Source organism: Coregonus clupeaformis, unplaced genomic scaffold, assembly GCF_020615455.1.
Source record: "Coregonus clupeaformis isolate EN_2021a unplaced genomic scaffold, ASM2061545v1 scaf0005, whole genome shotgun sequence".
In the NCBI taxonomy this organism is placed as follows: domain Eukaryota; kingdom Metazoa; phylum Chordata; class Actinopteri; order Salmoniformes; family Salmonidae; genus Coregonus; species Coregonus clupeaformis.
Window position 1 is genome coordinate 407,570 of NW_025533460.1, and position 16,593 is coordinate 424,162.

The 16,593-nt window shown below is 42.0% G+C and overlaps 1 protein-coding gene across 1 annotated transcript in view; it reads left to right on the top strand.

Moving 5' to 3' along the window:
• The window catches only part of avil (advillin), a 38,256-nt gene extending 24,947 nt beyond the window's left edge, over nt 1–13,309 (top strand). The window contains exons 5-20 of the mRNA XM_041891738.2: nt 5,224–5,332; nt 5,448–5,558; nt 6,634–6,839; nt 7,080–7,158; nt 7,272–7,370; nt 7,532–7,685; nt 9,620–9,720; nt 9,827–9,964; nt 10,094–10,252; nt 10,448–10,627; nt 11,010–11,161; nt 11,376–11,520; nt 11,815–12,003; nt 12,143–12,211; nt 12,537–12,647; nt 13,043–13,309. Coding sequence (XP_041747672.1) covers nt 5,224–5,332; nt 5,448–5,558; nt 6,634–6,839; nt 7,080–7,158; nt 7,272–7,370; nt 7,532–7,685; nt 9,620–9,720; nt 9,827–9,964; nt 10,094–10,252; nt 10,448–10,627; nt 11,010–11,161; nt 11,376–11,520; nt 11,815–12,003; nt 12,143–12,211; nt 12,537–12,647; nt 13,043–13,156 — 2,116 coding nt within the window. The 3' untranslated portion in view covers nt 13,157–13,309. The remainder of the gene's footprint in view (nt 1–5,223; nt 5,333–5,447; nt 5,559–6,633; nt 6,840–7,079; nt 7,159–7,271; nt 7,371–7,531; nt 7,686–9,619; nt 9,721–9,826; nt 9,965–10,093; nt 10,253–10,447; nt 10,628–11,009; nt 11,162–11,375; nt 11,521–11,814; nt 12,004–12,142; nt 12,212–12,536; nt 12,648–13,042) is intronic.
• Nucleotides 13,310–16,593: the final 3,284 nt, after the last annotated feature.

The window sequence follows — 16,593 nt, forward strand, 5'->3', positions numbered from 1 at the left end:
TTGCATGGAGCCCCAGACCGAGGGTGATTGACCGTCATCTTGAACTTCTTCCATTTTCTATTAATTGCGCCAACAGTTGTTGCCTTCTCACCAAGCTGCTTGACTATTGTCCTGTAGCCCATCCCAGCCTTGTGCAGGTCTACAATTTTATCCCTGATGTCCTTACACAGCTCTCTGGTCTTGGCCATTGTGGAGAGGTTGGAGTCTGTTTGATTGAGTGTGTGGACAGGTGTCTTTTATACAGGTAACGAGTTCAAACAGGTGCAGTTAATACAGGTAATGAGTGGAGAACAGGAGGGCTTCTTAAAGATAAACTACCAGGTCTGTGAGAGCCGGAATTCTTACTGGTTGGTAGGTGAGCAAATACTTATGTCATGCAATAAAATGCAAATTAATTACTTAAAAATCATACAATGTGATTTTCTGGATTTTTGTTTTAGATTCTGTCTCTCACAGTTTAAGTGTACCTATGATAAAAATTGGCAGTGTATCAAATACTTGTTCTCCCCACTGTATATACACTACCGTTCAAAAGTTTGGGTAACTTAGAAATGTTCTTGTTTTCGAAAGAAAATCTTTTTTTTTGTCCATTAAAATAACATCAAATTGATCAGAAATACAGTGTAGACATTGTTAATATTGTAAATAGCTATTGTAGCTGGAAACGGCAGATGGAATATCTACATAGGCGTGTTTGCTAATCCAAGTTTATCATTTTAAAAGGCTAATTGATCATTAGAAAACCCTTTTGAAATTATGTTAGTACAGCTGAAAACTGTTGTGCTGATTAAAGAAGCAATAAAACTTGCCTTCTTGAGACTAGTTGAGTATCTGGAGCATCAGCAATTGTGCGTTCGATTACAGGCTCAAAATAGCCAGAAACAAATAACTTTCTACTGAAACTCGTCAGTATTCTTGTTCTGAGAAATGAAGGCTATTCCATGTGAGGCCAATAAAAAGAAAATATTAAGATGGGCAAAAGAACACAGACACTGGATAGAGGAAGTTTGGAAAAAAGTGTTATGGACAGACGAATCAAAGTTTGAGGTGTTCGGATCACAAAGAAGAATGTTTGTGAGACGCAGACCAAATGAAAAGATGCTGGAGGAGTGCTTGATGCCATCTGTCAAGCATGGTGGAGGCAATGTGATGGTCTGGGGGTGCTTTGGTGGTGGTAAAGTGTGAGATTTGTACAGGGTAAAAGGGATCTTGAAGAAGGAAGGCTATCACTCCATTTTGCAGCGCCATGCCATACCCTGTGGACGGCGCTTGATTGGAGCCAATTTCCTCCTACAACAGGACAATGACCCAAAGCACAGCTCCAAACTATGTAAGAACTATTTAGTGAAGAAGCAGTCAGCTGGTATTCTGTCTATAATGGTGTGGCCAGCACAGTCACCGGATCTCAGCCCTATTGAGCTGTTGTGGGAGCAGCTTGACCGTATGGTACGAAAGAAGTGCTCATCAAGCCAATCCAACTTGTGGGAGGTGCTTCAGGAAGCAATGGGTGAAATCTCTTCAGATTACCTCAACAAATTGACAACTAGAATGCCAAAGGTCTGCAAGGTTGTAATTGCTGCAAATTGAGGATTCTTTGACGAAAGCAAAGTTTGAAGGACACTATTATTATTTCAATTAAAAATCATTATTTCTAACCCTATTTCTAACCCTATTTCTAACTACATTTCTATTCATTTTCCTATATTTCCTATTCAAACTAATTTCATGTATGTTTTCATGGAAAACAAGGACATTTCTAAGTGACCCCAAACTTTTGAATGGTAGTGTGTATATATGCAGTTGAAGTCGGAAGTAATTAAAACTCGTTTTTCAAGCACTCCAAAAATGTATTGTTAATAAACTATAGTTTTGGCAAGTCGGTTAGGACATCTACTTTGTGCATGACACAAGTAATTTTTCCAAAAATTGTTTACAGACAGATTATTTCACTTATAATTCACTGTATCACAATTCCAGTGGGTCAGAAGTTTACATACACTAAATTGACTGTGCCTTTAAACAGCTTGGACAATTCCAGAAAATTATGTCATGGCTTTAGAAGCTTCTGATAGGCTAATTGACATAATTTGAGTCAATTGGAGGTGTACCTGTGGATGTATTTCAAGCACTACCTTCAAACTCAGTGCCTCTTTGCTTGACATCATGGGAAAATCAAAAGAAATCAGCCAAGACCTCAGAAGAAAAGTTGTAGACCTCCACAAGTCTGGTTCATCCTTGGGAGCAATTTCCAAATGCCTGTAGGTACCATGTTCATCTGTACAAACAATAGTACGCAAGTATAAACACCATGGGACCACGCAGCCGTCATACCGCTCAGGAAGGAGACACGTTCTGTCTCCTAGAGATGAACGTATTTTGGTGCGAAAAGTGCAAATCAATCCCAGAACAGCAAAGGACCTTGCTCAGCAAGGAAGAAGCCACTGCTCCAAAACTGCCATACAAAAGCCAGACTACGGTTTGCAACTGCACATGGGGACAAAGATTGTACTTTTTGGAGAAATGTCCTCTGGTCTGATTAAACAAAAATAGAACTGTTTGGCCATAATGACCATCGTTATGTTTGAAGGAAAAAGGGGGTTGCTTGCAAGCCGAAGAACACCGTCCCAACCGTGAAGCACGGGAGTAGCCGCATCATGCTGTGGGGGTGCTTTGCTGCAGGAGGGACTGGTGCACTTCACAAAATAGATGGCATCATGACGAAGGAAAACTATGTAGATATATTGAAGCAACATCTCAAGACATCAGTCAGGAAGTTAAAGCTTGGTCTGAAATGGGTCTTCCAAATGGACAATGACCCCAAGCATACTTCCAAAGTTGTGGCAAAATGGCTTAAGGACAACAAAGTCAAGGTATTGGAGTGGCCATCACAAAGCCCTGACCTCAATCCTATAGAAAATGTGTGGGCAGAACTGAAAAAGCATGTGCGAGCAAGGAGGCCTACAAACCTGACTCAGTTACACCAGCTCTGTCAGGAGGAGTGGGCCAAAATTCACCCAACTTATTGTGGGAAGCTTGTGGAAGGATTTGACAATTTAAAGGCAATTCTACCAAATACTAATTGAGTGTATGCAAAATTCTGACCCACTGGGAATGTGATGAAATAAATAAAAGCTGAAATAAATCATTCTCTCATTTCACATTCTTAAAATAAAGCGGTGATCCTAACTGACCTAAGACAGGGAATTTTTACTAGGATTAAATGTCAGGAATTGTGAAAAACTGAGTTTAAATGTATTTGGCTAAGGTGTATGTAAACTTCCGACTTCAACTATATATATATATACACAGTGGGGGAAAAAAGTATTTAGTCAGCCACCAATTGTGCAAGTTCTCCCACTTAAAAAGATAAGAGAGGCCTGTAATTTTCATCATAGGTACACGTCAACTATGACAGACAAAATGAGAAAAAGAAATCCAGAAAATCACATTGTAGGATTTATTTGCAAATTATATGGTGGAAAATAAGTATTTGGTCAATAACAAAAGTTTCTCAATACTTTGTTATATACCCTTTGTTGGCAATGACACAGGTCAAACGTTTTCTGTAAGTCTTCACAAGATTTTCACACACTGTTGCTGGTATTTTGGCCCATTCCTCCATGCAGATCTCCTCTAGAGCAGTGATGTTTTGGGGCTGTCGCTGGGCAACACGGACTTTCAACTCCCTCCAAATATTTTCTATGGGATTGAGATCTGGAGACTGGCTAGGCCACTCCAGGACCTTGAAATGCTTCATACGAAGCCACTCCTTCGTTGCCCGGGCAGTGTGTTTGGGATCATTGTCATGCTGAAAGACCCAGCCACGTTTCATCTTCAATGCCCTTGCTGATGGAAGGAGGTTTTCACTCAAAATCTCACGATACATGGCCCCATTCATTCTTTCCTTTACACGGATCAGTCGTCCTGGTCCCTTTGCAGAAAAACAGCCCCAAAGCATGATGTTTCCACCCCCATGCTTCACAGTAGGTATGGTGTTCTTTGGATGCAACTCAGCATTCTTTGTCCTCCAAACACGTCGAGTTGAGTTTTTACCAAAAAGTTCTATTTTGGTTTCATCTGACCATATGACATTCTCCCAATCCTCTTCTGGATCATCCAAATGCACTCTAGCAAACTTCAGACGGGCCTGGACATGTACTGGCTTAAGCAGGGGGACACGTCTGGCACTGCAGGATTTGAGTCCCTGGCGGCGTAGTGTGTTACTGATGGTAGGCTTTGTTACTTTGGTCCCAGCTCTCTGCAGGTCATTCACTAGGTCCCCCCCGTGTGGTTCTGGGATTTTTGGTCACCGTTCTTGTGATCATTTTGACCCCACGGGGTGAGATCTTGCGTGGAGCCCCAGATCGAGGGAGATTATCAGTGGTCTTGTATGTCTTCCATTTCCTAATAATTGCTCCCACAGTTGATTTCTTCAAACCAAGCTGCTTACCTATTGCAGATTCAGTCTTCCCAGCCTGGTGCAGGTCTACAATTTTGTTTCTGGTGTCCTTTGACAGCTCTTTGGTCTTGGCCATAGTGGAGTTTGGAGTGTGACTGTTTGAGGTTGTGGACAGGTGTCTTTTATACTGATAACAAGTTCAAACAGGTGCCATTAATACAGGTAACGAGTGGAGGACAGAGGAGCCTCTTAAAGAAGAAGTTACAGGTCTGTGAGAGCCAGAAATCTTGCTTGTTTGTAGGTGACCAAATACTTATTTTCCACCATAATTTGCAAATAAATTCATAAAAAATCCTACAATGTGATTTTCTGGAGAAAATAATTCTCAATTTGTCTGTCATAGTTGACGTGTACCTATGATGAAAATTACAGGCCTCTCTCATCTTTTTAAGTGGGAGAACTTGCACAATTGGTGGCTGACTAAATACTTTTTTCCCCCACTGTATATATATACACATATATATATATATATATATATAGAGAGAGAGCAATCGAACAATGAAACAATCTCATCGTCATACTCTGTTCAGTATTCCCATGCTATTATTCTGATGCACAGTGGGTAATTCTTCTGTGGGTGTAGGTTGGGCAATGGAGCATAGTTATCAATAGTGATTAGTGTGCACACCCATACAGATTTTATTGTTGAGCAAATGCTCTTATTTCAACGTCTCTAAAAACACAATGTATTTTGTGCATACAATACAGACATTACACTGTAATAAATTGATTTTATAGTCTACTTACCTCTCTGCCCCCTACAGCTATAAGAAGGGCGGGGTGGCATCAGGAATGAAACACATAGAGACCAACAGTTATGACATCCAGAGACTGCTGCATGTGAAAGGGAAGAAAAGGGTCAGCGCCATGGAGGTGAGGAACACAGATATAGGGGGATTTTATTCTGTGTAACACAACAGGAAGTGCCCCTGAAAGTGCCAGAAAATGTACTTGTAATGTATCTGGCACAATTTCCCCCATACTGTAGGTAGAGATGAGCTGGAAAAGCTTCAATCTTGGGGATGTCTTTCTATTGGACTCTGGTAAAACCATCATTCAGTGGAATGGACCAGAGAGCAACAGACAGGAGAGGCTCAAGGTACGGTAACGATCTGTGCAATTGCTGTTCTCAAGGAGTGCACCAACAGTAAAGTCAATGTAATCTTATTACACCTACCAGCTATCAGTGACATGATGAAGCTAATTCTACAATGGTAGCTCAATAAACCATGAGTGGTTGAAGTGAAATCCACTTCACTCCCCTCAAGATTGGCAGAAGAGACCCCTAGTAGAAACACATTAGAATCAACACTTTAGATTAGAATCACAGTAAATCAATTACGCACCGTTGGGTTATTCCACCAATTCTGTGCCTTTTGAGAAGGTTTGATTTCACCTAATTTTAACATTGTGTCATAAAGAGCACATGTTCAACTTTATCTCAAAAGGTTACATAAAAAAATTATACTATAGTAAGTGCCTAATTAAGGTGGCAATTGAATGCAAGCTTCACAAAAAAAATGGAATTGCTAAAATATTTCTAGCCTGTCTATTTTATGGGTAACAGGGTTGACAGGTGTTATGCGCGACCCGCTCAATTTTTCACCACAAAACACCAGAAAATTGCCAAAAATAGTAGAACCAGCTCACTTGCTTTTACACTATGATTTGACTATTAGATGTTCAATGTATCTTTTTTTTATTTTATATCGAAAACACTGTAATTTCACCATATTTAAAAGTTCAGTTATCGTAACAGGGTTGACCTTAAAATGAGGGAGAGACGTAAATTAATCACTAATCACATGAAATAAATAATCTTCAGAAATGACTTTGTCAAATCAAGAAACTTGGAGGGCTTTACAACTAGGGCTTTACAATGATGATGAAACTGTTTGGATTAAGTTGCTTGAAATTTTCCTAGAAGTGACACAGGGTTGATGGAGGGACATGTAAAAATGCTGAATTTTTGCACTTTAGCAAGCCTTTATTTATATATAAAATCAGATTTATCTAATTCTCCATGTGGTCTATATTAAAGGGCACTTCATTTAATTTAACAGGGTTTTAAAATGCAATATTGGTGCACAATTTCTTCTGAAAATATCAAAGGGACACAAAATGCACTCTTTTCGTGGAACGACACCTCTAACTTCACATTCTCTGACTCTTAGGGCATGCTGCTGGCTAAAGACATTCGGGACCGGGAGCGAGGGGGTCGGACGGAGATAGGGGTGATAGAAGGGGATGCAGAGGGGAACTCCTCTAAACTGATGGACATTCTGACTAGCATCCTGGGGCAACGGACCGCCAAGCTGCCCAGTGGAACACCTGATGAATCAGCCGACCAACAACAGAAAGCTCAGCTTACTCTCTACCAGTGAGTGGCTGAGGGCCCATGTCCAGATGTCCTGTATTTTTACCTGTTTGAATTGTGTCAGGCATTTATTGCAAAAAAAGTTAACTCCAAAACGTTTTATACTCGCTCTGAATCATACTTAGCCTAGTCCCAGATCTGTTTGGCATGACAATAAGATACAAGGAGTTGGCATGATAGCATGACTGGCACTCAGGCTAAAATGATACTTAGTCATTAGTAAGTATGTCCTTTCCCCAACAGTGTGTCTGATGCTGAGGGCCAGATGAAAGTCATAGAAGTTGCCACTAGGCCACTGGTTCAGGACCTGTTAAATCATGATGTGAGTCTGCAGAGCAGCAAATTGTACAAGTTGTACATCATTTGATATCAGCATTATGAAGAGTTGTCGGTTCCCAGTTATAGACATTACCTCATGACATAATCTTTCTCCAGGACTGTTATTTCCTAGACCAGGGAGGGGTGAAGATCTTTGTGTGGAAGGGGAAGCGAGCCAACAAGGCCGAGAGACAGGCTGCCATGTCCAGAGCTTTGGTGGGTACAAGAGACTGTACATACTGTATAGTATCTTCTCTTCGTTCCTTCTTTTTGTAACACAAAATCAGCCATAGTGACGGCTTGAGTTTTGTTTGCCAAGTACCAGTTGCAGTATCTGATGGGAATGCACTGAATCTGTCTCCTTCCTCTGTGAACAGGGGTTCATTAAGCTGAAGAACTACCCCATCACCACCAATGTGGAGACAGTGAATGACGGGGCTGAGTCTGCCCTCTTTAAGCAGCTGTTCCAGAGCTGGAGTGTGAAGGAACAGACTGTAGGCCTGGGCAAGACACACAATGTGGGGAGAGTGGGTATGTGTTTCTATGTTAGGTACCAGAACCAAATCAATCGCTTGAAATGTGATAAAAGGAATTGTCTTTAAATGACTACCTTTCCCCCTTTTGGATGTATGTTTGACGTGAGTGCTTGGCAAATACTATCTTTAGTATCTAATTCCTCACTTTGTGTTTGTCTTTATTTTGTGATTCAACACCGTTGTTACCATATATATATATATATATATATATATATATATATATATATATATATATATATATATATATATATATATATATACAGTGAGCACCATAATTCATTGGACAGTGACATTTTTTTTTGTTATTTTGGTTCTGTACTCTAGCACTTTGAGTTTGAAAGGATACAATGACAATGAGGGTGAAGTGCAGACTGTCAGCTTTAATTTGAGGGTATTTTCATACATATCAGATGAACCGTTTAGAAATGACAGCACCTTTTGTACATGGTCCCCCCATTTTAAGGTACTACAAGTATTTGTTAAATTGGCTTCACAGATGTGTGTCGTTAGGCAGGTGTATTCATTTGTGTCATTAGTGAATGCAGGAGAGCTGTTGATGAATAGTATTGATTCTAGACTTTGCTATTGCCTTTAGAGGTTGTTGTTGGGGTGTGACAACATGAGGAAGACAGCAGTGTCGATGCAAATGAAGCTGGCCGTCATAAGGCTCAGAAATGAAAATCAATCAATCAGGAACATTGCAAAAACCCTGGCCATTCCCAAGTCAACAGTTTGGTTCATCATTAACAAGAAAAAAACAACCGGTGAACTCAATTATGTCAAAAGACCCGGTAGACCGAGGAAGACCACTGTAGTGGATGACCGGAGAATACACTCTATGGTGAAGAAAACCCCCCTGACAACAGCCCAACAGATCAAAAACACTCTCCTGGATGCAGGTGTAGATGTGTCAAAGTCTACCATACGTAGAAGACTACACCAGCAGGACTACAGAGGGTACACTACAAGATGCAAACCACTGATAAGCCTGAAGAACAGAAAGACGAGATGACAGTTTGCTAAAAAGCACCTAAAAGAGCCCCAAGAGTTCTGGAAAAAAGTATTGTGGACAGATGAGACAAAGATTAACATGTACCAGAGTGATGGAAAGAGGAACGTGTGGAGAAAAAAAAGAAATTCCCATGATCCAAAGCATATCACCTCATCCGTGAAACATGGTGGAGGGGGTGTTATGGCTTGGCCTGTATGGCTGCCAGTGGAACAGGCTCACTTGTCTTCATCGATGATGTGACTGCAGACAGAAGTAGAACAATGAATTCTGAAGTCTACAGAAATATTTTATCTACTCAGATAAAACCAAATGCCTCCAAACTCATTGGACGGCACTTCATCATGCAACAAGACAATGACCCTAAACATACTGCTAGAGCAACGAAGGGGTTTTTGATGGCCAAAAAGTGGAAAATCCTTGACTGGCCGAGTCGATCACCGGATCTGAATCCAATTGAACATGCATTTTACATGCTGAAGAGGAGACTGAAGGCAATAAGTCCCCAAAACAAGCAGGAACTGAAGATGGCTGCAGTACAGGCCTGGCAGAGCATCACCAGGGAAGATACCCAGCGTCTGGTGATGTCGATGCATCGCAGACTTCAAGCAGTCATTGCATGCAAAGGATATGCGACCAAATATTAACAATGATTACTTTATTCTCATTATGTTAAACTGTCCAATGTTTTTTGATGCCCGAAAATGGGGAGGACCATGTACAAAAGCTTCTATAATTTCTAAACGGTTCATCCGATATGTATGAAAATACCCTCAAATTAAAGCTGACAGTCTGCACTTCACCCTCATTGACATTGTATCCTTTCAAACTCAAAGTGCTAGAGTACAGAACCAAAATAACAAAAAATGTGTCCACTATCCAATGAATTATGGTGCTCACTGTATATATATATACCTTAGCCAACGTCACTCAGGAGAAGTTTGATGCCACACGGATGCATGTGATGCCAGAAGTAGCGGCACAGGAGCGAATGGTGGATGATGGCACTGGCCAGGTGCAGGTAAACTCACCAAAACATTTATGTAATTTGTTCCAAGATATCTTTGTCATTTTACTCACTGTTTGTTACTTGTGGACATTTCCGACACTCTCTGTGAGACATGCAGGTGTGGCGTATTGAGGACCTGGAGCTGGTCCCAGTGGAACCCCAGTGGCATGGCTTCTTCTATGGAGGAGACTGCTACTTGGTGCTGTACACTTATGAGGTCCACAACAAGCTCAACTACCTCCTCTACATGTGGCAGGTAAAGGAGCTCACTGCCATTGTAGAACGCATGAAGGTTCATCCATTTATTTGTAATGACATGGCAATAAAATGGTATTACTTTAGACCTAAATGCCTCATCATTACAGTTCATATTTTTTTCTTTCAGGGGCGCCATGCCTCTCAGGATGAGATAGCGGCATCTGCCTTCCAGGCCGTGGCCCTGGATCAAAAGTATGGTGACCAGCCTGTACAAGTGAGGATCACCATGGGCAAGGAACCCAGACACTTCATGGCCATGTTCAAGGGTAAAATGGTCATATTTGAGGTGAGACAGTTTTGATTTAATGGTACAATGATACAATTTAAGTATTGTGAAACTGGTTTTTATTATCTGATAACAATGGATTGTCTTTTGTTTAACCATGATTATAGGTTGATATAGGATTTCAAACCATGAAGTAATTTATGACCACATATTTAAATCAAACCTGACCTGCTCTCCTCATCTTCTGTTCCTCAGGGCGGTACCTCCAGAAAAGGGGCGTCTGACCCAGAGCCACCCATCAGATTGTTCCAGGTCCGCGGTTCTGACGCCTCCAACACCAAAGCCATCGAGGTGCCGGCCCTGGCAGCCTCGCTCAACTCCAATGATGTCTTTCTGCTGAGAAGCCAGTCAGGAATTCACCTGTGGTGTGGCAAGGTACTGTAGGGAGGATAATTAGGTATATCTAGGTGTGGATACTATAGATATAGCGGGCAAGAGATACAGTGTGGGTGCCAAATGACCAGGGCCCAAAGGTCAAAGGTAGTACACTATAGGGCAGGGGTACTCAGCTCTTACCCTACGAGGTCTGGAGCCTGCTGGTTTTCTGTTCTACCAGATAATTAATTGCACACACCTGGTGTCACAGGTCTAAATCAGTCCCTGACTAGAGGGGCACAATGAAAAAACTGCAGTGGAACTGGCTTCGAGGTCCAGAGTTGAGTTTGAGGGCTATAGGGAATAGGGTGCCATTTGGGGTGCAGACACAGATATAGAGATGGTACAACATTCTGTCTAATAATCTCTCTCTGATTGCCAGGGATCGAGTGGAGATGAGAGAGCCATGGCTAAGGAGGTCAGCTCTGTAATTGGACAGCACTCGACTGCTGAGGAGATCGTGGCAGAGGGTCAGGAGCCTGTTGAATTCTGGGATTTACTTGGAGGGAAGGCCCCTTATGCCAACGACAAGAGGTAATAAACTGTCATATCTGTATTTCAACCAAATATTCTCTCATAGAATGTCAATTGGAGCAGCTGTATTAAGTTCGTGAAGTGATTGCATCCTAAACCATGTACAATTGATGGATTGTGATTCACTGTGCTAGATATTATGAATTTCATGTAAACAGTTTGGTGTATTTAAAGTTGTGTGTGTGTCTTGTGTATTGTGTGTGTGCTCTGAAAGACTACAGCAGGCTGCTCTGGATCATCAGCAGCGTCTCTTTGAATGCTCCAATAAGACTGGCCGTTTCATCGCTACCGAGGTGACCCAGTTCACACAGGATGACCTCAGCGAGGATGATGTCATGCTGCTAGACACGTGGGACCAGGTACAGTATGTATTGTTAAAACACAACTTGCAATGTTAACCAAACTAGTATAAAGTAAATCACACAATTATAAAACATTATACTAACAAAAAGGTAATAGGTCCGCAATCAAAGAGATGTCGCATAAAGTTGACAAATTATTTTCACTGCATCAGGGATAGCATACACAGACATTTCAGCTTAACAGCCTTCTTCTTATTCTGTGCAGGTCAAAACAGACCATAATACTGTTAGAACCACTGCCAAGCCAACATTTGTGAACCGTCATCAGATATCTGATCATGTTGCATCCAGGTCTTCCTCTGGGTAGGGAATGAGGCCAATGAGGTGGAGAGGAAGGAGGCTGTGGTCACCAGTCAGGAGTACCTGCGTACCCACCCAGGTTCCCGGGACCCTGACACCCCCATCCTCCTCATCAAGCAGGGGTACGAACCCCCCACCTTCACCGGCTGGTTCACTGCCTGGGACCCCTCCAAATGGAGCGTGAGTGCAAGGGATCTCCTTCTCTTCCAGATGAACTCTCGGCCTGTGTGCGTGTGTGCGTGCGTGTGTCAAAAATTGTACACAACTGTTTACGTTAATATATCCATCAATAATACTGTACACACATTTGTTGTGTTAGGGGGGGAAAACTTACGAAGAGCTGAAGAAAGAGTTTGGGGAGGTGACATCCCTTGTAAGGATCACAAATGTAAGCACAATTTTATTTATCTATGCACTCACCAAAATTTGGTTCTAACGAGAGAGATTGAGAAAATGATGAGCTGGATCCATCAATCAATTGACCTAACCTTGCTGTGAACTCAACCCAACCGACTAATGGTTACCTCAATTGTATTGGCCCTGTATACACTCAGGCCATACAACAGATTTACAACCCATTTTGGTTTTGATACAACTGATTGTTTAGTTTGTCTGAAGAAAAATGATTACACAACCATTATGCAGTGACTTGACAGCCGTTGTGTAAACATATTTTTGCAGACAAACTCTTGAATCTAATCTTTGCCTCTCAGGAGCAGAATGGTGTTGAGACAAGGAAGAACTTCCAGTCTTACCCACCAAAGGACCTGATCAACAAACTAGCCAATGAGCTGCCTAAGGGTGTCGAACCCACCCAAAAGGAGGTAGGTCTTGTGTGGCTCAGTTGGTAGTGCTTGCAATGCCAGGGTTGTGGGTTCGATTCCCACGGGGGACCAGTATGAAAATGTATGCACTCACTACTGTAAGTCGCTCTGGTAAGAGCTTCTGCTAAATGACTAAAATGTTTTTAAAAAAGGGGAAAAAATAATGTGTACTGAGCTGCTATAATGAAGTGACTAGTGTTCAAAGTACTGCCACTCAGAAACTGTATTTATTGGTAGTTTTTAAAGTGTGAAAAGTAGATTCTCTCCTCCATAGTAGTAGTAGTACAACTTGTTTTAATACAAGTGTCTTAACATATGTATTCTTTACACTTGAATGTTGCCTTGAAAATTAAAATGGTCTTCTTCTTCTTCTTCTCTCTCTCTCTCTCTTCCAGAAACATCTCTCCGACTCAGACTTCAGTGCCATATTTGGAATATCTAAAAACCAGTTTGCCAGCCTGCCTCAATGGAAACAGCTGAGCATTAAAAAAGGCAAAGGCTTATTTTAAGGGGAATGAATCTCTCATCATTTTCTACCAATTTCCAGATGTTTACATTTGCAAACCATACTAATTGTACCTTGTTCCAACATTTTTAGTCATTTAGCAGACGCTCTTATCCAGAGCGACTTACAGTTAGTGAGTGCATACATAATTTTTCATACTGGCCCCACAACCATGGCATTGCAAACGCCATGCTCTACCAACTGAGCTACATCCCTGCCGGCCATTCCCTCCCCTACCCTGGGCTAATTGTGCGCCGCCCCATGGGTCTCCCGGTCGCGGCCGGCTACGAAAGAGCCTGGATTCGAACCAGGATCTCTAGACCACTGCGCCACTCGGGAGACTAATTACATTACTTTTAATTTGTGTCTTATTAGTTTGTTTTAATTTCAAAGTCCGTCATAAATTCAATGGATGTCAGCAGACATTGAGATTGTTTTGTGCATTAAAACAAATATTTTTATTGTACATGTCTGCTTCTCAATCAAACATACATATGTCCATATTAAATACAATCAATCTAATAAAAACATAAATGTGTGTATTCTAAATTATTGTATTATTGCCTCTTCAGACCGACCACACACAACTACCATATCTCCTGTAGTTTTGTTGATTATAATATGGTATGGTAAGACTCAATATACAAATAAAAAAAGGGGAGATGTCTACCATTGTTATGTGTGTATCGCCTTGTAGTGCACAAGAGGCTTTCAAGGTCTTGATTTTTTGGTGTAATTTTCTTTCCCCTAATCCATCTTTAATAAATTGTTGTTAGTAATGTAAAAATCAAACATGCATAACTGTGATGAATTGTTTTGAGTCCTGAATATATATTTATGCCAAACTATTTTTATTAGCAGACATTGTTGGACGTGTGTTGTGTTCAATGCAATGCATGCATGCAACCTTTGCATTCTTTTGTTTCACAATATATTTCGGAGCGTGTCTATTCCTATGATGTCACGATGAAAACCTATGTTACGTACGCATTGAAACAACAACAGAAGGCTAAAGCAGAGAAGCAGCAAAGATTTGTATACTCAAGATAGACCACAGCTTGTCGTTTACAATGGGAACAAATGAGTCATAGTGGGCAGAACAAGCAAGGAGGGGGGCAGAGCCAAACACGCATGTATTTGGCAGAAATCTAAATAACACAATAAATAAATAAAACTTTGGCAAATGGTTGAATCTACAAAACGTAGTCCACTCTGTTCGTAACAGATTCTAGTTTTGTGAACAGAAAACGGTATTGAGATCAAACGTTTCATCGATGAGAACATTTGCATAATGCCGGCCAAAATCCATCTCCTCCCACTGCCGGCCGCTGGGCTCAGTTGGTAGAGCATGGCGTTTGCAACGCCAGGGTTGTGGGTTTGATTCCCACGGGGTGCCAATATTTTAAAAAAGTATGTATGCACTCACTAACTGTAAGTCGCTCTGGATAAGAGCGTCTGCTAAATGACTAAAATCTAAATCTAGTTGGCTAGCCTTCCGGTAAAAAATTATGACTTGCCTGTCAACTTTTCATTGCGTAGACCGGTGCGCCCTCCTGTGGACTCTTAAAAAATGGTAATAATACGTCATTTAGCAGACGCTTTTATCCAAAGCGACTTACAGTCATGCGTGCATACATTTTTGTGTATGGGTGGTCCCGGGGATCGAACCGGGATCACCAACATATTCAGTGTTGTAACCAAATAATGTCTCATCATTTGTTTTACAGATTAATCTTATGTTTTGAGAAAGTAGATAACAGTTGAATACTAAAATATGAGTATTAATAATTTACATCAAATAAAACTAATTTCAGTTATGTGCATTGACATAAACAATGAAAACACTGTTGGAGTTTGTGTTGCAGAGGTGCACTTGAAAAGTAAAGGAAGAAATACACAAGATGGGTTCAATAAATATATATATTATATTTTAGACATTTATTTTTTTGTACAAATAAATAATTTCACATGAACACAAACAAAACAAACAATTAAATCCCTATATTGTCACAAAAATCACAATATAAATCCAGCTCCACCGCTACCTCTTGATCCCACTGCACACACCTGCAGTGGAACCAGTGCTGGCAGAGGTCACAGCACACCCATGGCACCTCGGATCTACACTCCTGAGAGGAGCTTGCAGGCGGATCATGCTCCCCGCAGCGAGCACAGGAGGTGGTCTTCTTTTATAAAAAATTAAATAATAATAAAAATTGATTAATATGGTTTTGCAAAATGTAGAAGTTCTTCAACAACAATAGTAGTTGATACAACTGAGAGAGAGAAAAAAACAGATGATGAAGTACCTGAGAGTGGTGCCATGGGTGGCGTGACAGGTGTGAACGGTGGAGCTTTTCTCTTCCTTTTCTTTGCTGCAGTTTGAGAAAAAGTAGTGTTAGACAGAGCATGTTTCATGAAAACCCTTTTCAACTTTTTTACATCAATACCTCTGGAGGAAGCTGCAGAGGTTTTGGAGGAGGTGGAGATGACTTGAGGGCTGGTGCTATGTACTGTAGATATGTAGAGATTTTTCTTTTACATTGCTGTTTTATAAAACAGATAACAAACAGTCATTTTTTCGTAATTTAACATGTGTTTATCTGTGGAGGTGGCGGTATTCAAATTGCAGGGGGCAGGGACACCAGACGAGGCTGCTATGGTGGTGTGACCAGGGGAGACGGAGGAGGCAGTTGGTCCAGAGGAGGCCGTGTTGGTGGTGACAGACATGGGGGGTGGTGTGCATCATAGTGGTGGTGGACAAAACCGCCGACGATGGCTTGGAGGAGCTGGTGTTTGTAATGGTGGGGTTGAGGGGCCGACGATGGTGTGGCCGGGAGAGTAGGCACGTGGCCTTCTTCTGCAGCTGGGGACTCCGGCGGCTCCTACAGGTGTTGCACACTGGGAGGCACTGGCAGTGGTGATGCAGCTGTCAGGAGTGGTTCCAGCAGGGGGTCCTGCAGAGGCGATGGCGTCAATGGTCTCATCCATGGCAGCCCTCTCCTGTGCCCTCTGTGTTCTGAGGGCTGCCCGACACTCTTTCTCCTCTGCCTCTGCCCTCTCCTTCTCACCCCTCTCCTGTCACTGGCGTGTGTATTCCTCCCCGGTGAGGCATGTGGCGACCACAGGGAGTCTTCTGTATCGGTCCAGCCGATACTTCAGGACAGTAAGGATGTGCCCCAGGTCCTTCGCTATCAGCCCCCTCTCTATTAGGGGGTGCTCTTCTAGAGCTAGGCCTGGGACTGGAGCAGGGGCTGGGACTGGAGCAGGGGCTGAGGGTCCTCCTGTGGTCGCTGGGGAGGAGGTGCTGATGGATGGCACAGTGCTGCTGATTCCAGGAGAGGCGGTGGTGGGACCCGGTAAGGACCGAGACGGCATTAAACGGGACACTTCAATGGCTGAAGGGTCAAAAGGGAAGAGGCCACACTTCTTAAACCCTTC